The 20,268-nt window shown below is 47.3% G+C and overlaps 1 protein-coding gene across 3 annotated transcripts in view; it reads right to left on the bottom strand.

Annotated features, from left to right (window-relative positions):
- ZFP64 (ZFP64 zinc finger protein) overlaps positions 1-20,268 on the bottom strand; it is a 71,309-nt gene that overhangs the window by 11,473 nt on the left and 39,568 nt on the right. Inside the window, exons 1-3 of one of the 3 annotated variants that reach the window (XM_066235878.1) lie at positions 12,313-12,843; positions 5,365-5,514; positions 5,072-5,134 (exon numbers count right to left, since the gene is read on the bottom strand). In XM_066235878.1, the coding sequence (XP_066091975.1) occupies positions 5,072-5,134; positions 5,365-5,514; positions 12,313-12,418 (319 nt within the window). In that variant the 5' untranslated portion in view covers positions 12,419-12,843. Of the gene's footprint in view, positions 1-5,071; positions 5,135-5,364; positions 5,515-12,312; positions 12,844-20,268 lie in introns of those variants that run through there. The other 2 variants (XM_066235875.1, XM_066235877.1) reach the window with 2 other exon arrangements.

The raw sequence follows: 20,268 nt of genomic DNA, 5'->3' as shown, positions 1-20,268 counted from the left end.
AGCATGAGGAAAGATTAAAAAAAAAAAAAAAAAAAGCCTCAACTCACTTCATGAGAGATTAACTCAGATATCCATGCCAAATGAAGAAATATAAAGTGATATTAAAAATACAAACATTGTAAGTCAATCTCCTTTATGAGGCTAGATAAATCCCATAGGACCATCCTTTAAACAATTTTTTAAAACTGTTTTTCCCCCTAGGACAGACTCACATTTAAGGTATATATACATATATTAAAACAACAATAAAAAAAAAAACCCACCAATATGACTTTAGAATAAAGGCAAAAAAAAGAAAGATTCAATGCAAGTTCAAGGCCTGATTTTCTAACACTCAAAGAAGCCTTCAGCAAGCCTGCCTTCCAGGTGCACAGCTGCCTGTTCTTAGCCATTCCTATCTTGGCCAGCCATGCTCGACCTCCATGGTCCTTGAAGTACACAGTCTGGGAGTGCCCAGGGGGTTCCTTGAGACTCTTCTGGTTGGGTCTGTGGTCAAAAGTATTTTCACACTCCTACTGTGATGCTTGGCCTTTTCTATCATCGGCATCACCACTGACGCAGGAGCAGTGGTGGGCAGGCCTGCTGGCCCCTTGACCTCCCCCCCCCCACCCCCCCCCGTGGTCCTGACAGTCCTCACCGTCCTGCCTCCCAAGGAGGCTGTGGTCAGTTTCACTTGGGAATATCGTTGGGAGCAGTTGAAACTATGATTAAATCTCTCCCCCTGAATATACCTTTTTAATACCCTGTGTGATAAAATGGGAAGTACTTAGAAGTTGCTTCCGCTGCAAACCACAATCCACTGGTTGTCTGAGAACAGCACTTGTATGGAGGTCATATTGCAAACTTGATCCAGATAGCACCACTGTGATTTGAAACAATCTTCAGACTACCTACGGGTTTGTTTGCGTTTTTCCCCCTAGATATGGTAGTTGGCAGAATGAACTATATTAGCCTGTCATTTCAAGGAAAGTGACCAATACTGCAATGACAACATTTGAGCTCTAAAAATGAAGGTTAGGATTTCAGAACATCTGCTAATATGGGCTTGCAGCTTCCTGGTTCTTAGATTTTCTTACTTTTTTTTCTTTTTTTTTAGATTTTCTTTTTAATGAGACTAGTGTTACTAACAGAAGGGATTTTTTCCTGGTGATAGATATGATGAAATGGGTCAACATCTGGAAGAATCACATAAGTTGGTCAACCTATATTCCAAATGACCAACACACATGTCAAAAATCAAGCTGGAGTGAAAGCATTCAAAGTAGAAAACAGACCACTGGATTTTAACAGCTTGAAAAGTTGACGTATATGTGGTTGCAGATTCTACTTAGCAACTAATCTTTAAGAAACCACCATTTGCGATGGCCTGGATGGACCTGGAGATTATTATGCTAAGTGAAATAAGCCAGGCAGAGAAAGACAAACATCATATGATCTCACTTATATGTGGAATCTAATGAACAAGGTGAACTGAGGAACAGAATAGAGGCAGAGGCGGGGTCACAGGGAGCAGAGGGACAGCAGTCAGAGGGAAGGGGGACGAGGGGACGGGATCAGAGAAGGTGAAGGGATGGGCCAAATTATATATACATAACACAGAGATACAGACAACAGGGCAGCAAGTCCCAGAGGGAAGGGGGGAGATAATAGGGAGCACGTCACTCGGGATCGAGGGTGTTAACACTGAGTGGAACACTTGAATCCACGTTAACACAATAAATTTAAAAAATTAAAAAAAAAGCCACTATTTGTTGTGTTGTGGTGTACAGTGCTAGAGAAAAATAATGATCTGAAAAGGTTATCAACATACCCCTCCGTTTCCAATAACATACAGCATGGGGCAAAACTAAGTTTACAGTTATTCTTATGAAAAATAACGCAATAATTAATAAATAATAATTCAAGAAGAAACTATTTTGTGTAACCATAACTGTAAACCTACTTTTGCCCACCCTGCACGTGAGGCCGTATATTCTTCACCTGCTTCAACTGGAACGGCACATGCCCTGGTCTGTAGACGGAATCAGCTGGAAGCACCCAGCCAACTATCAGACCAGACAGTAAGAGATTTGCAAAGCTATAAACACTGCCACTCTGCTTTGGAAAATACTTTTTATAAAAAGTTGTATATTAATATAATATATAATAGGCTAACTGTTATTTCTAAGTGAATAAATATTTTAAAGTTATGGATTGCTAATGCCATAATTTATAGATAAACCAAAAACTCTTTGGTGGGTGTGGGTGGGTCCCTTCAAGTTTTTGTGTTTTTTTTGTATTTTTCTGAAGCTGAGAATGGGGAGAGACAGTCAGACAGACTCCCGCATGCGCCCGACCAGGATCCACCCGGCATGCCCACCAGGGGGCGACGCTCTGCCCACCAGGGGGCGATGCTCTGCCACGATCAGAGCCACTCTAGCGCCTGGGGCAGAGGCCAAGGAGCCATCCCCAGCGCCCGGGCCATCTTTGCTCCAATGGAGCCTTGGCTGTGGGAGGGGAAGAGAGAGACAGAGAGGAAGGAGAGGGGTAGGGGTGGAGAAGCAGATGGGCGCTTCTCCTATGTGCCCTGGCCAGGAATCGAACCCGGGACTTTTGCACGCCAGGCTGACGCTCTACCACTGAGCCAACCAGCCAGGGCCCCCTTCAAGTTTTAAGTGTAAAAAGATTTCAAAATAGTGGTTTGAGAACCACTGTTCTACCTATTCAGCAAAGACCGGCTCAAGTCTTAAATGATCACCTCCACATCTATGGCCACCCCTGCCTCCCCCTGACAGCTGGGTCGGAGCTACCAGTTAGCCTATGTATCATTTTCCCTTTTTCTTGGTAAGAGAACCTTCTCTTTGTCGCTGGGCACCTGGCCACACAGATTTAAGACTTCACTAACCCAACTAATGTGTGTAACTTCTACGATGTGTCTTTCAGGTGGCAGTGAGCCATCTCAGACCATGCCAGTGAGAGCGACATCCTTGGGTCGTCCAAGCTACAAAATAAGAGCCTGAGAATCCCTGAATCCACAGGGCCAGTCACCATACTCAACTTGGACCGTGTTGCAGCACAGAAATACTTTGGTTTTAAGCCACCATTAGCTGGATCTCACTATTCCACTAATCACAAGGATACTACATACTTCTGGGTGATGCCCCGAGGGAGAGATGCTGTGTGACCCCAGGCTCCTCCCCTGCTTGTCACTGGTTAAGAGATTCAGAGGACTGGAGCAGTTGCCTTGGACCCAGAGCGGCAGCCGAAGCCCATGTTTATTAAAGGAGCAATCAGTCTGCACCACATCTGCGCCCCTGACAGTGTATCCAAGGACAGGACCTTGACTTATACTTTCTATACCCCTATCATGCTCTATGCTGCCTCTCTCTCTAGGTCCACCCTAGTATTTGGGGGCCTGATAATTCTTCCTGTAGTGCCTGTCCTGTGCATTGTAGGCTTCTGGCAGCACTTTTGGCCACCACCCACTAGAGGGCAGTACCATAGCCACAGCCAAGAACAGCTGCTCCACAATTATCCTCAGGGCAGTCACCTGAGCTTGTCTAAACCCTTGTTGGTGGGTCTCTTCTTTGTTCAAGTGGCTCCTGCAGTTTGCAGGCTCTTACTGACATTGTCATCCCGGCAGCCTCTCAAAGTGAAGGTCAACCATTCCTTTCTTGGCCTTCCATGGTTCACCTTTCCCGGGAAAAAATGACCCTTCATTCTCCTATTCCCATAGCACAATGCTCATTGTCCAGAAAGCTGTCTTAATAATGGAGCCGCAGTTTTAGCTGGGCATGTGGCTGCCCTTCATGAAACCATTTCCTAGCCGCCCCCCTTGCCACCTGATGTAGCCGGGTCTAGGTTCCGCTCATGTCCCACTAGCCACAAGGTCTGCTGCTTCTGGGACTAGCCCAAGGGAGGGAGGCTGTCAGCCCCCCCCCCCCACCCCATTTCCATTTTCCACGGGTTAAGGAACTGGGACTCAGAGAGGGATGCTATACTAAGGATGACAGAACCAGTCTACCAGCTGTGGATTTCTTGCTTCTTAAATTGCACCCAAGAGAAATAACCCTGATAATGTTTAAGCCATTTAGTTGAGTTTCTGTAAGAGCTAACAGACCAGTATCCTCACAACGCATACAGCCTAGGATGGGGTCTACACTAGAGGCAAAGGTTGGCAAAGTTTTGTGAAGAGTCAGAGAGTAAATAGCTCAGGTTTTGTACACCATACCGTCGCTCTAGCAACTGCTTAATAAGGCCACACTGCAGGGCAAAGCCGCCACAGACAAGGGGTGGACAGAGGGGCACAGCAGCTGGCTGGATCTGGCTCACGGGCCAGTGTGCCGACGCTGGTCACAGGTCAGGGAACTCCTTCGCACCAGCGTATCTTATTTCTCTGTGTTCTCAGCAGCTGGTTGCATGTGGGCAAAACACCTGTAATAAGCAACCTTATTGCTCTTATCAAAGGTTGCTATGGCCACAGACCTTGTTCTGCTGTCCCTCTGCCAACCTCTCCAACTTCATCTGATGCCCATTTAAACAACAACAAACATTATCTCAGGAAATTTCTGAGGACAGCACACTAGCTTAGTCCTGGCTAAAGGTTTCTCATTAGGTTATAATGAAGATGTTAGCTAGATCTGCAACAATGTCAAGGCTTGACTGGGGCCAGATAGTGTGTTTAAGTTCACGCCCCTTCTACCAAAGTTTGGTCCTTCTGAGACTTTGCACCTGTTGCTCCTTCCTCCGCCTGGAATGCCTCCTTTTCTCCCTTGTTTGGTGACTTGACCGTCTTTCATACTTGACCGTCTTTCATTCCATTCTTCAGAGAGCCTTTCATGAGCAGCAGCCAAGATCAAATCCCTCAGGGCCAAATCGGTTAGCACGTTTCCCTCGCCTCTGTCAGCCACCATTTCTGCCTGTTTTGTTGCTCTTTAGGTCACAGCCCGCCCACCCCACTAGACTAAGTTTCAATGAGGCAAAGACCATTATCTTGTCCTGCTCACCACTATACACCCAGCACTTAAAAAAAAAAAAGAAAAAAGGGATATAAATGAACACTAAATTTCTGAGCAAATGAATAGACACGTACCCGTGTGGATTCGTAGATGGCGGTCCAAATCTTTCATGCCGTGAACAGTTTTGAAGTGGCAACCTAGAAGAGAAGGGGAAGAAAAAAAAACCTAGCTCTTCTTAAAACATAACCTCAGAGAGGAGGCCACCGTGAACTGACGTTCTGGTGAGTGAGTCGCACGCTGAGCACGGAGGCTCAGGACCCACTGGGAGGCTGTGTGCCCTGTGTGCGTAAGAGGGACGCGAGGCTTGGCTCAGGGAGGGAGTCCGCGCGGGGCTCGCCTCATGGCACTGTGCCAGCCTCTTCCTTACCTGGATAGCAACAGTTGAAGGTCCTTTCTGCCAGGGTGGCCGTTGGTTCCTTTGACTCGGAGGGAAGATCCGCGGCCGGGGCTTTCTGGGCGTCACTGCCGTCGGTGGAGGGACAGCTTGGTTTCGGAGCATCGGGATCTAGTTTTGAAGCTGAAATGGAGGCAAAAAGAAGTGCTGCTCAATTTTTCAAATGCAACTACTATGGCAAGTCGTACATGAGAGCTGGTGTGGGCTTGCCTCACCTCTCGAAAAAAAATTAAAAACGGATGTGTATTCTGGTCTTAACAGAAGTCATCTTCCTCTCGTGACCAATTTCCAGGAACTACGGGGGGGGGGGGGGACGGGACGGGACAAAAGAGCATGGTATCGTGACAGGGACGCAATTGGCAAGATCTAGACCAAGGGTCCCCAAACTATGGGCCCGCGGGCCGAAATGCGGCCCCCCGAGGCCATTTATCTGGCCCCCGCCACACTTCCGGAAGGGGCACCTCTTTCATTGGTGGTCAGTGAGAGGAGCATAATTCCCACTGAAATACTGGTCAGTTTGTTGATTTAAATTTACTTGTTCTTTATTTTAAATATTGTATTTGTTCCCATTTTGTTTTTTTTTACTTTAAAATAAGATGTGTGCAGTGTGCATAGGGATTTGTTCATAGTTTTTTTTATAGTCCGGCCCTCCAACGGTCTGAGGGAGTGAACTGGCCCCCTGTGTAAAAAGTTTGGGGACCCCTGATCTAGACTGTAAAACTTCGCAAAAGCGCTTCTCAAAGACCTAGTTTGTAAGGTAATTTCTGATCCATTGCAAGCCGATATTTTATAAAAAGTAATAAACACAAATTCCAAGCGAAGTGAAACGAGACAGAGACAAGCCCAGACGTTATAGCAGAAGGCTGGACGTCAAGGCAATGTCAAGCTATTTTATATGCTCACTCTCGATTTCTCAATGTGTTTTGTCCCAATTCAGTAACAGGTCACAGACCACACTTCAAGCACCACTGCTCTCCAGGACAAAACACAGGTGTTTCAATTAACTTGAAAGAAGGAGGGGAAAGCCAGGGAACTGCAAGGCTCGAGATGATGGTGTATAATATCTGGATTTTTTAAAATTTATTTATACATTTTTTGAGAGAGAGAGTAGAGAGAGAGAGAGAAGAGGGGGAGGAGCAGGAAGCATCAACTCCCATATGTGCCTTGACCTGGCAAGCCCAGGGTTTTATTTTTATTTTTATTTTTTGGCAGAGACAGAGAGAGGGACAGACAGGGACAGACAGTCAGGAAGGGAGAGAGATGAGAAACATCAATTCTTCGTTGCGGTTCCTTAGTTGTTCATTGATTGATTTCTCATATGTGCCTTGACCACCGGGGTTACAGCAGACCGAGTGACCCCTTGCTCGAGCTAGCAACCTTGGGCTCAAGCTGGTGAGCCTTGCTCAAACCAGATGAGCCTGTGCTCAAGCTGGAGACCTCGGGGTCTCAAACCTGGGTCCTTCCGCATCCCAGTCCGACGCTCTATCCACTGCACCACCACCTACCTGGTCAGGCAATATCGGGATTTTGATTCAGATTTACACATATTGTAAAACCACGTAAGGCAGCAAGAAGATGAACCCTAACTGAAAGTTCCACAAGAGATTTTTTTTTTAAGGTGTGAAGGAAAAATTAGAGATTTTAAACTATTCTCATAGTTTAGGGATGAGTATTCATAAGTTGCATATATGTATGATTCGCTTCAAAATAAACCAGGGCAGGGAAGAGTTGTATGGAAGAAACAAGACTGGCTCCACATAGTTAATTGTTGAAGCCCAGCAATGAATGTGTGGGAGCTCATTGTGAATTCTTTTTTTAGTAAGGTGGAACCATGTGAAATCTCTGTTTTCATGGGCCTTAATGGTCAAATAGTAATTTCATATGGTTTGATCTAACATGTAGTTTTAAAATTTTCTATAACAAAGATTAAAGAGGTCCTATCCATGTCTGAAATCTTAAAAAAAATAAATAAATAAAAGATCTCGACTAATTTATGAATTACAGGCCAAGGTCTGAGACCTGTTGTCTGCCCAGGTATACAGGCTGTTTCCATTTGCCCTGAGGGTTTATCAAGGTAAACCTTCTGTTACCATCAGACGCTGTGCAGCACATTGGCGGGGGCTTTGGATCTAGGCAGGTTTGCTCAGCTATAATACTAGCTGTGAGCCTAGGCGACTCACTTCATCTTTCTGGACCGCAGTTTACGCATTTGGAAAAAGGAACTGCCGACCTGTTTCAGGGTTGTTAGAAATGAGCAATGACAATTCTCAGCACAGTACCCAGCCTGAGTCTAACTGAGCACGCGCCTCAGTTGGAAAGGACTACAGCTATCACATCCAAGTAGTTACGGTGCTGGAAGCCTAACAGGATAGAACAAGTGACCCAGTCCTTCCTGTGACGCTCAACTGAGGGTCATTTTGATCCCAGGGAACATTTGGCAATGCCTGGGAACATTTCTGACTGTCAGGATAATGTGCGTGACAGTGGCATCTACCAGGTAGAGGGAGGATGCTAAACACCCTACAGTGCACAAGAAGGGCCCCCATCCCTGGGTCAGCATCACTTGAATTCTGGGTTAAATGTAATTTCCCAGTGGGATGGGTTAGGGTAGATCCTAGAAACATGCATTTTAAAGGACTCGCCAAATGACTGTCATACTATTCTAAACCTCTGCTACTCAAAGGGTGGTCCACAGAACACTAACATCAGCATAGCTGGGAGTGAGTTAGGAACGCAGAACCTCAGGTTCTACCCGACTCCATCCCTTCTCCAGAAGCAACCTGCAGGTGAACTCTGCACAGCAGCAGCCGGAGAAGCACACTGCCAAGCCCGCATTTCTAACATGTGCATCAGAGTCACCCGGAGGGCCCGCCTTAGGTCCCACCTCTAAAGTCCTTTATTCATTCAGTAGGTCTGGCTGCTGCCGCCGCTGGTCTGGGGGCCACACTTTTAAGAACTTCTGTATGGAAAGAAACTGACTCAGAGGAGACGCTCAAGGTCGCAGGGCTAGAAGTTTCCAGCTGACTAGAACCCACTTTTGCCATATCTGAAATTCATCACTATGCCCCTCAGGGGAAAATGCAAAACCTTGTACTATTTAGCAATTCACATTTTAAAAGGAAACCCATCCAGCTCTTGAATGTTTTAATCCCGTAGAAACCAAGTTAAGACTGAAAAACAAATCTAAGTGAGAGGCTGTAAAGCAGAGTGGTGGGAACTGCCTGGAAGCCAGCTAGTAAGCTTCAAATTTCAGTTCTATGGTTTATTCCTGTGTGACTCTAGGTAAGTTACTCGACTACGCTGTTCCTCAGTTGCCACATCTATAAAAGGGGATTTAGCCCCTAACTCATAGGTTTACATGAAGAGTATTAAATTTAGCATCCGTAAAACAACCTTGTAAGTCAGCACCATATAAACATTATTGGTCTTATTCACTGGTGTGTGTACACATGTGAGCCACCAGATTCTTGGAGAGGGAAGTGCATTGTGCAATGCAAACTTCGTAAGAAGTAGAAGGGAGATGGGTGGGTTACAGTTACCAGAAAACTGTCCAACATCTATCAAGAGCCACCCAGGTACAATGTGAGGGAGGGGCATGAGGGGCTTCCTTAAGAGCCCTGCACTTGGACCTGGCCGGTTGGCGGTTGGCTCAGCGGTAGAGCGTCGGCCTGGCGTGCGGGGGACCCGGGTTCGATTCCCGGCCAGGGCACATAGGAGAAGCGCCCATTTGCTTCTTCACCCCCCCCCCTTCCTCTCCGTCTCTCTCTTCCCTTCCCGCAGCCAAGGCTCCATTGGAGCAAAGATGGCCCGGGTGCTGGGGATGGCTCCTTGGCCTCTGCCCCAGGCGCTAGAGCGATGCCCGGAGGGGCAGAGCATCGCCCCCTGGTGGGCAGAGCGTCGCCCCTGGTGGGCATGCCGGATGGATCCCGGTCGGGCGCATGCGGGAGTCTGTCTGTCTCTCCCCATTTCCAGCTTCAGAAAAATACAAAAAAAAAAAAAAAAAAGAGCCCTGCACTTTAGACATCTGGGGAAGCTGGCACTCTTGGGAAAGGTGGAAAGGCACAGCTGGGCAGAGACCCTTCTAACCTGAAGAAACCTGGTGGTGGTGGGGGGCACATTTGACAGTACCTAGTTTAGTACAACGGGCATTTTTCAACCCTTTGAGAAACTGCCGATGTTACTTTGTAAGGTTGTTTTCCTGCCCCCCTTTTTAAGTTTTTAAAAATTGATTTGAGGGACTGAGGAAGATTGAGAGGGAGGGAGGGAGGGAGGGAGGGAGGGAGAGACATCCACATCCATTTGTTGTTCCACTTATTTATGCATTCACTGGTTGATACTTGTATGTGCTGCCCTAACCAGGGATTGAACCCACAACCTTGGTGTTTCGGGACAATGCTCTCTAACCAAATGAGCTAACCAGACAGGGCCTGTTATTTGTTTTATTTTTACCGGTGGTGATTAAAGCCTACCAGGTGACTTGCTCCATTATACTTCCTCCAGCTACACTTTCTCTGGTTGCAAAGCCATTTGATAGAGTGGCCCAACCTGGGGGCGGGGAGGGGGGGCGTGGAGGGGAAAGCGAGTCTCTTGCTTAGCAAGGTAAACCTAAAATATAGGTGAAAAACCCCCTCATCTGTTGTAAGGCTGCGTTTTCTCTGCAGTGGTGGCTGGTGTTGAAGTGTGCTTGGAGGCATATTTCTGCTTACGCTCTGTTCCCACCCGGGACACCCCAGTACTGCACAACACAGAACACCCTTCCCAACCCCTTTAATCTCAGGGCGTGGCTCCAGGACCAGCGCTGTCTGCAGAAATAAAAAGTAGCCCATAGCAAGAACTTTGAAAAAACAGCCTGGAGTAATTCAGGAAGTCTTCAATAATCGCTTCTCCCTAAAGATTCCATATCCTCAGTAACTTCCCAATTCCTCTTTCTGAAGATCAGCAGGAGCCCCGCCCCCCACTACGGAAAGACCATCCTGGCCCAATCCCTGTCCCCATTCTAGGCCGTGGGTACAGTGACAGGGTATTTTTATTATGGCAATTCGTGCAGCCAAGCTTAGTTTCAAATACAAACTATCAATTTTGGAGTGGCTTGTAAGGTTTTCCCCCTCCGCCACCTTATTCCCTGTGTGAGGGGGTCTGAGCCTTCTCGGAGAAGAGACCCGAGATCCCCCCTTGCCAGGAGAATGCGGGGGAAGGGGAAAAGATCGTGCAGTTAAAACTCCTCTCCCCACTTCCTTTCCTAAGAAAAAGGTATCGGCTAACCACGGGGCGGGGGTGGGGGAAAGGACGGAGGCGAGATCAAGTAGGAACCTACCTTGTCTTAGTCTGAGTGCAAGATAATCAGAAGGGGAAGCGCTTTGGAAATGCAGATTCCCCGAACGCACCCCACCCCCGACATTCCAAGGGGTGGGGGTGGGGGCGCCGGGGAGTAGCTGCTGTAGCAGGCACTGGTGGTTCCAGGGGCCACGGGGTGAGAAATACTACCGCGAGGTGTGAGGGTAGCCGAGTCTTTTTGCTTCGCAAGGACCCCTCCTGCCAAGTGGCACCCTCAGTGAGCACGTTAAGTCTGTCTGTGGCACCGCCCTGTCCCACGTCCCTCCTCCTAAAGCAGGGGTCCCCAAACTACGCCGCGCCCCCCCCCCCATGCGACCTCCTGAGGCCATTTATCCGGCCCCTGCAGCAATTCCAGAAGGGGCACCTCTTTCATTGGTGGTCAGTGAGAGGAGCCCATTGACCATCTCATTAGCCAAAAGCAGGCCCATAGTTCCCATTGAAATACTCGTCAGTTTGTTGATTTAAATTTACTTGTTCTTTAAGTATTGTATTTGTACCTGTTTTGGTTTTTTTACTTTAAAATAAGATATGTGCAGTGTGCATAAAGATTTGTTCATAGTTTTTTTTATAGTCTGGCCCTCCAATGGTCTGAGGGACAGTGAACTGGCCCCCTGTGTAAAAAGTTTAGGGACCCCTGCCCTAAAGGCTCCACTTCTCTGGGGTAAAAGGCTAAAACTTCATGGAGCCCCCGCCACCCCCATCACCTCTCAGACCTCATCTGACCCGCTTCAGGTTCCAGCCCGCTGACGCCCACGTCTCTGCACTAGTTGTTTCCTCGGCTGGGAATGCTCTAACCCCAGGCCATCCCCACGGCTTTGGATTTTTCCTCAGCGGTGCCCTCCTTGGTGAGGCCTACCTGGACAACGCCTCTGAAAGGGCCCCCTGCCCTTAGGCCTCCTATTTCCCTCCACTGCTTTTAGGATGTTTCCCCCAGCGCGCACCCCCTCCCCGGTTTTATCCCAGATGGACGGCTCTCTCTCTCTCTCTCTCTCTCTCTCCCTCTCTCTCTCGTCCCCACTGGGCCGTAAGCTCCAGGAGAGCCAGAGTTTTGTTTTCCTTGTCCATTGCTGTGTCTCTCTCCAGCACTGAGGCGCGTGCACCCGCTAAGGCTCAGACGTTTTTCACATGTTTCCCCAGCCTCCAGACGGTCGCCCTACGCGCGGGTCTCAATGCCCACTTTCCAGGCGCGCAGCCGCAGCGCAGCGCCGGGGAGTTTGCGACCCGAGCTCCAACACTCTGAAGAAGCGTCAGCCCAGCAAGGGGTCTTAGAACATCCTTCGCAGCGTGTTCGGAAGATGCACCGCCGTTTACTAGCGTGTTATTTGGGGGCGGGGTGGGGGTAGAGGGAGGTAAGGGTAGCGGCTGAAGACGCGCACGCGGAGAGCGGAATAATTTACCCAAGGACGGTGACTTTACCAGGTAGGGGGAGGCCGGGGGCGCGGACGTCCGACGCCAGGATTAAGTTGGAAGTTTCACCTGCCCTTTCCACGCCTGGCGCCGGGACCTCCCACTCGCGTTTAGTCCGAAAAACAAAAACGAGGAACAGCATTCCGCACCCCAGGCGGGGCGGTTCGCAGCGCCACTCACCCAGTTCCCCGACCACCTCGCGGGCCGCCTCCGCCAACTCGGCGCGCGCCGGCTGCGGCTCCTCGCAGTGGAAGTGCCGGGGCTTCGTCTGCTTGCGCCGCGACATGGCGCGACGATCCGGGCTCCCGGCGAGTCCCTACAAGTGGCCTACTTCTTACCACCCGTTCTCGGAGTTCGGCAATTACACCCCCTCCGCCAGAGCGCGCATGTCCCGGCAACGCTGCTCCTCAGCGGAGCGGGGCGATTTATCACGCGTCCTGACAGCTGATTGGCCCGGAGCCAAGGCCTCGGGGTCCCGGGGAAGCGTGCTCCGCAGCCCGGCCCGTCCGCCCCAACCCGGGGCTCGTTAGAAATGCAGACTCTCGGGCTCCGCCCCAGAACCGCTGCCGCAGAATCTGCATTTTAACGAGCTCCCCAGGTGGCTCGCGTGCACATTCAAGTTCGAGAAACCGTGCCTGCATTTTAACAAGATCCCCAGGTAATTCGTGTGCCCATTAAAATTTCAGAAGCACAGCCCTGCTCCAACTTTCATGCGCGCGGGGAATCCGCTGGGGATCTCGTTAAAATGCAGATTCCGACTCGGTGGGTCTGGGGCGGGGCCCGAGAGTCCGGATTTCTAACGAGCTCCCGGGCGATCTTTCTGCGACGGCTGCTGAGCCGGCCACGCTCTCAGACTGACGCTGACTTAATTGGCCTGGACTGAAGCCTGGACCCTGGGGTGGTGGTTGTTGTTTTTAAAGCCCCCCCCCCCCCCAGGTTATTCTGAGAGGTAGCCAAGGTGGAGAGGCGCGACCTCCACGCGCGGTTCTCAACTTTGGCTGTCTATTCGAATTTAAAATTTAAATGAGGCCCGAGTATCCCCAGCTGGAGGGTGAACTACTGCTGTTCCTGGAGGAGCCGATTACACAGACAGATTCCGAAAGTTCTGGTTTCGGGCGGCGGAGCCCGGGAGTCTGTAGATCTGTCTACACAGCGCCGCCCCGGGTCTGAGGCCGCACGGGAGCGGCCTTTGGGCCCAGGGGCGCGGGCCCCGCCCAGCAGGCGACTGAGGCGTGGTCCTCTGGGTGGGGGTGGGGCAAACTAATTGGCGTCCGTGCTCAGACTGGCTGGGACCGCGCGCGGAGACCCGTGGGGGTGTTGTGGGGAACCCCTCCTTGCACCAGGTGAACGACATCATCCTACGGGGAGCCAGAAAGCCACCTCAAGGCCCCAGGTGTTTTCTTTTCTCCCAATTGGGATTGTACTGAACGCGGGGCTGTGCCCCAAGCTTGCCCGAACCTGAGAATCACGTGGAGCCTTATTCAAAAAGCCCCAGGTTCAGCTGCGTCGGGAGGTGGGGCTGGGGACGTGTGTTTCCAACAGCGCCGCGGAGGGTGGTGTCCGCTGTGGCGCGCGCGCGCCCGGTGGGATTTCGCAGCGTCCTGTACGGCGCCCGCGGTGAGGTTACCGTTGGCCAACCCTAGGGGGACCGCCTGCGAGAAGAGCATTTTTATATTTCTCAAAACGGACCTGGTTTCCTCAACCTTCTTGTTGTTGGTTTTCAATGCTGTGAATGGATTCTAGGGATGTTTTTGTGTACTGAGCGGTGAAGTCACCCGGAGTTACATTGGAAAGATTTTTAAAGCAATTCTCGAGTTTTCTTTGGGATGTGCCTGTAGCTTCCGTGTGTGCTTGGATTTCTCGTGTCTCCTTTTAGAACGTCTCAGAAGGAGACTGGATAGACTGGGGGCCGCGGTTGACTCAGGGGAAGCGGAAAGGGGAAGGGCGCCCAGCCAGGAGGATGGGTGATGTCTGACACCCTTTCTGCTCCTTGGGGTGTGTGCGAGTGTATTTGCGCGCGCGCGCGCGCGCTCTTCTTCTGCTCGGGGGCACTACAACTGGATTAATCAGTCCTTGCTACGTGGCGCCTTGTCATTACTGATCCATCATTGGCTTGTATTGGTTGCTTGTCTGGTCCTTGGTTTATTATGATATAATAAACATCAGGGAACCCACCACCCAAAACTGCGACCTTAACCATAACCTACGTCTCGTCCCCCTTTCCCCCCTTCTCTAATCTAATAGCCATCAACCTAAATCCTACATACTCATTCCTTTTCTTTTTCTTAGTTTATATATTTGTTTGCTTATTAATTTTAGAGAGAAGAGGAAAGGGGGTGGGAGAAACATCGTTTTGTTTTTTCCACTTATTTATGCATTCACTGGTTGACTCTTGAATGCCCTGACCAGGGATCAAATCTGCAACTTTGGCATCTGGGGAGGACACTAACCAACAGAGCTACCCAGCCAGGGCCCTTTGCTTTTTTTTCTTTATAGCAACTTATTTTTTGTGCACCTACAAGTATTCTTAAAAATATATACCATTAGCCTGACCTGTGGTGGCGCAGTGGATAAAGCGTCGACCTGGAAATGCTGAGGTCGCCGGTTCGAAACCCTGGGCTTGCCTGGTCAAGGCACATATGGGAGTTGATGCTTCCAGCTCCTCCCCCCCCTTCTCTCTCTCTGTCTCTCCCTCTCCTCTCTAAAAATGAATAAATAAATTAAAAAAAAAAGAGCCTCCTAAAAATCCTTAAAAATATATACCATTATAATTTTAAAAGAACGTCATAAAAAGGGTACAGATTCTCCCAGGAATTCCTTTTCCCACATTTATTAGATTGCTAGGATCGCCTAGATTGCTGTCACTGGCACTTGTCCATTTATAGTCCATGGTGTGCACATGCCAGAGTTCGTTCATCGGCTCTCCTGTTGATGGGCGCGTGGGTGGTTTCCTGGTCTTTGCTATGTGTATAGCGTGACTATGATCTATCCTCTTTCTATAAATAAAATCTTTAAAAAGTGTCAGAGTTTTTACCTGAATGTCCACAATGGTTGGATTGCAAGTGACTAAAAGATAATGTCAAAGTACTGACAGTAATTTATACTTGTCTAGCAGTATAAGAGATACTGTGGAGCCACATCTTAATTTTTGTCAAGCAAACTGATATACAGTGATATTTCACTATGATCTTGCGTTTTCCCTGTGTGCAATGTTTCAAGAAAAATACCAAGTAAAATGATCGTTTTCTACAAATGTAACAGCAACTGATTAAATTTGTTTCATTTTCCAAAGGCATTGTTTTAAAATTTTATACTATATGCATTCAAAGTTATAGCACTAAATTAAGTTTAGTGCCATGTTTGGTTTTAATGGCGTGCTTTCAAGGGTCATAATGAAAAATGGGAAAAATATAACTCAGGATATGGAGGTCTAATTGAAAGCAAGGTATCATTGGCTATTCTTAATAAGTTATGATTCTCCTTTTTTCATCCCATTCACCAATTATGCAAATTGACTAGTCATTAAAAAAAAATCCAGCTTTAAAATTTTCACATTCCCTGATAATCAACCCGGGGCTTTTGCAAATTCAACTGAAGAGGGTGTATCAGTGTTAATCTTTAACAAATGGATTTCAGAGGCAACTGAGGCTTTTTATTTGGAAGATGTTTAAGCAGATTAGAAATTGTGTTGCTAAGTTGAAACACGCAGATAAAGGCTTATGTGGTAATTTTTCATTGGTTTCAGCAACAGAATCACTTAACAAGGGAACAGAGGCCAAACATGCATTTCCAAAAACTTTCTCCGTAGGATGTTTCTCTTGCAAACTAATTACTTTCTCATTCTTTATGTATCACCTCTATCCTGATTTTTTTTTTTAAAAAAAAAGTCATTGTTAAGTCGTCCCTTTCTTCACGGATAAAATCAATACATTTTCAACTCTTGTCCCTTTGTAAAAGAAAAACGGAGAATATCTGTAATTTTGATAACTCTTAAGTATTTTGCCACAAGATAAACAGTACACCTTTGAACTACACAAAAGATTCTCCTGGTCACTCTACACCAGGGGTCTCAAACTCAACTCAGCATGTGGGCCGCAGAGCAAGATCACAGCCCTTAGGCGGGCCACACTAGGTCTACAAAAGGCAACTGTTACGCAACACTTTTCTCACTGCAGTTGAAAACAAAAAAAAAATCAGTACAACAAGCACAATCGTACATGCAGTTTACTCAGTGTCACAAAACGACCAGAAACTGTAGTTCGCATCACAACTGCTGTTAACTAAGCTAATATCTAGCTAGGATGCTAGAGAAATGAAAAATACAAGTAGGCCCCTAGGCTTACTTAATTTTATCCAAAATATTTTGAACTTCGTGGATTAGTCTGCGGGCCGCACAAAATTGTTCGGCGGGCCGCGAGTTTGAGACCCCTGGTCTACACCCTTCAAAAAGCATTATAGCCCTGGCTGGCTGGCTCACTTGGCTGGAGCATTGTCCTGCAATGCAGAGGTGGCTGGTTCGGTCCTTAGCCGGGGCATATACGGAAACAGATTGATGCTTCTGTCTCCCCCTTACCCCTTTCCTCTCTCTGGATTCAATAACAATAAAAGAATAAAAAATAGAAGAAAATAAAGAGAAAAAGCATTATAAAGACCCCAGAGGCAGCAGGACGGAATAACGGAGTGCACAGGTGCGGCCAGCCCGTGCTAACATCCTGGCAGTACTCTAGCGTTAACAGTTCTTATTTACAACCATAGGGCAAGAGTGCCGGTTAGCTGCAATAATAGCTAACACTCGTCTAGAATCGGCAGTTTTAATGAACTAGACACAGCTATTGTTTTACATGGAAATAAACTGGATGAAATGCTTTCATACTAGTATCTCTCTCTACATATATATGTATACATATATGTATATTACTCATATATATAAGTAATTAATACTCTTCATTTAACATTGTTCAAGTAATTGCTTTATCTTTCAAGAGAAATGGATAAAAATAAATTATAATTGTCTCGGGCCTCCTGGGGCTGTGAACACCTTGTCTGGGTCATGTTCTCCCAAGCTACCTTATTTGACTCCTGTCATCACCACTACTATTCTCCACTATGAACACAGGACTGAATGAGAATATGTTTATCCAGGTACAGATGATTTCCAAATGGGTGTACACCTTGCCTGACCTGTGGTGGTGCAGTGGATAAAGCGTCGACCTGGAAATGCTGAGGTCGCCGGTTCGAAACCCTGGGTTTGCCTGGTCAAGGCACATATGGGAGTTGATGCTTCCAGCTTCTCCCCACCTTCTCTCTCTGTCTCTCTCTCTCTCCCTTTCTCTCTCCTCTCTAAAATGAATAAATAAAATTAAAAACAAATGGGTGGACACTTAGAAGCTAATCTTATTTCTTCATTGGCCAGGAATTAATTTATTTGTTCACCTGATAGCAATGTTTTGAGCCCACATGACTTCCTAGGTCTGTTCCAGATATAGGGTGATTTCCAAGACGAACAAGATCCAGCAGGGCAGCCAGAGAAGGAAGGAAGGAAGGAAGGAAGGAAGGAAGGAAGGAAGGAAGGAAGGAAGGAAGGAAGGAAAGAAAGAGGAGGGGAGGGGAGGGGAGGGGAGGGGGAAGGAAGGAAGGAAAAACAAATGCAGGCATGTATGTATAAATACATGAATGTACAAGGTCATTTCAGATAACGATGGATGCTGCAATCAAGATAAACAGGGTGGTGTGATGGAGAGTCACTGGGTGGGTGTGGGGGATACCTGAGCTTGGCTAGAAAAGACAAACCTGAGTATAATAGGCAGCCATGGGAAGAACCAGGGAGAAAGCATTCCTGGGAAAGTAAACAATAGCAAAGGCTGGAAGGAGATCAGCTTTGATGTGCTTGAAGCAAAGTAAGAAAATTCACTGACTAACTGGTTCCCAGAAAAGAAATATCTGGCTTGTAATGATTAGGGGGGGAAAAAAAGTCCAAGCTCACGATTACAGGCACGCAAGTTAAAATAAATTGGGACACTGTTTTATACCCTGTCCGAACAGAAGAGATTAAACACACATATTAGTAAAGGTGCTATGACAACTATTCCTCCCCCACCCTGCACTCTCTCACTCGCCATGCAGGAGAATCACCTGGGGACCTTGTTAAAATGCAGATTCTGACTCCAGTGCGTCTCAAAATGTACCACAGACACGGATCACCTGGGGACCTTGTTAGGAAGCGGATTCTGACTTCAGTGCTTCTCAAACTTTAATGGGCAGAAGGATGACCTGGAGATTTTGTTTAGTGCAGATTCTGGGCAACGAATGGGCAAGAGGTGTTTTAGCCTCGCTAATTACAAGGGAGTGAATATTAAATAGCCATAAATTCCTCTCTCTTTTTTTTCCACCTACCAGATCAATAAAAATTAAGAGGGCTGATAACATCTACTGTTAGCGGGAGTGCAGCGAAATTGGTCTTCTAATGCAGTGCTAGTGGGAGTGTGAATGTTTATAGCCACCTTGGAGGGCAATTTGGCAATAAATTTTTAAATGTGCCCTGCCAATGATCTAGCAATTCATTTTCCTTTCCAGCTATTCTCCTCCAGGGAAACATCTTCCCACGTGCCCAAGGGAGCAAGTCCGAGGACGTTTGCTGTGACGCCATTGCCATAGCAAAAAAAAAAAAAAAAAGAAAGAAAGAAAGAAACAAACTCAATGCCCTACCACGGGGTAGTGGTTAGATTAAACGGAGGTGTAGCTATGCCATAGAATACCAGGCAGCAGATGAAAGTCATCAGCCAGATGGACATATACAAGCCTGGCTAGAGCTCCAGATAGACTGCAGTGAAGAAAGCAAGTTCCACCTAGATATAAACACGTTCAAGTCTGTCCACATTTCCAAAGGTGAAAATCCAGAGTGAAAGGTATTGACAGGAAACACACTGGCTACGTGTTAAACAAGGTGGGGGTGGAGGAGTAGCTTGGGGCAGAAGGATGGAAGAACCTAAAGTTTCCCATGTAAGAGAACATTATCATGAGTGATACTTCCTTTAAAAAACAAACAAACAAACAAAAAACCAGGGGGCTCTGGCTGGTTGGCTCAGAGTTAGAGTGTCAACCTGGAGTGTGGAATTCCATGGTTCGATTCCCAGCCAGGGCCCACAGAAGAGGTGCCCATCTGCTTCTCCACCCCTTCTGCTCTCCCCTTTCTCTCTCTCTCTCTCTTCCCCTCCCGCAGCCATGGTTTGATTAATTCAAGTGTGTATCAGCTCAGCTCCGGTGCTTAAAATAGCTCAGTTGAGAGCATGGCCCCAGATGGGGTTGCCAGGTGGATCCCGGTCGGGGCACATGCGGGAGTCTGTCTGTCTATCTCCCCTACTCTCACTAAAAAACAAACGAAAAAACAGGTGAATGTGTTTGCATACTATTTTAGAATTTAAAAAGTCATAAATAACTAAACTAAACTGTGGTTCTGTCACACAATGAAATAAATTCTGTCGGACCATAAAAAGAGTAGTGCATTTCTGTGTGCATTAATAGGGGATATTCTTCAAGATACAGAGGTGAAATGTTCAGCATATAGAAAAGTACACTAATTATACTGTTGTGTGTGTGTATATGTATGTATGTAAATACATAAAGATCTAACAACATCTCTATGAAAATTTACATTTATACAGGGTGTGGCAAAAGTAGCTTTACAGTTGTTTGTATGGAAGATAACACAATAATTAATAAATAGTACAAGAATAAACTGTTTCACATACAACTGTAAACATACTTCTGCCTCACCCTGTATATGGACACACACACAAACTTGGAAGCACAAGAGACCTGGTTATAGGAGTTATCCCTGAGGACAGGGACACTAATAAATTGTCTGAGTGGACCGACATCTTGCTAGGTACCTTTCTGCAATCTTTCAAGCTATAAATTTTGAAAAATCATAAAATTTGCCACCCACATGAGTGCCTAAAACACAAATGTGCAATTTAAGGAATAAAATGAACACTCATGTAACCACCAATCTTAGATCAGCTGTGTGTGACTTACTTTTCTGGAAAACTGACCCATGGGCGGTGAAATTCTAATCTGTGCTGCTTTGCACCAATAGGGTGAAGTATTGGTCATTATTTGACAGTTTCTGGGCTTGGC

This window comes from Saccopteryx bilineata, chromosome 6 (assembly GCF_036850765.1).
Source record: "Saccopteryx bilineata isolate mSacBil1 chromosome 6, mSacBil1_pri_phased_curated, whole genome shotgun sequence".
In the NCBI taxonomy this organism is placed as follows: domain Eukaryota; kingdom Metazoa; phylum Chordata; class Mammalia; order Chiroptera; family Emballonuridae; genus Saccopteryx; species Saccopteryx bilineata.
This window is presented reverse-complemented; position numbering and strand designations above follow the sequence as displayed.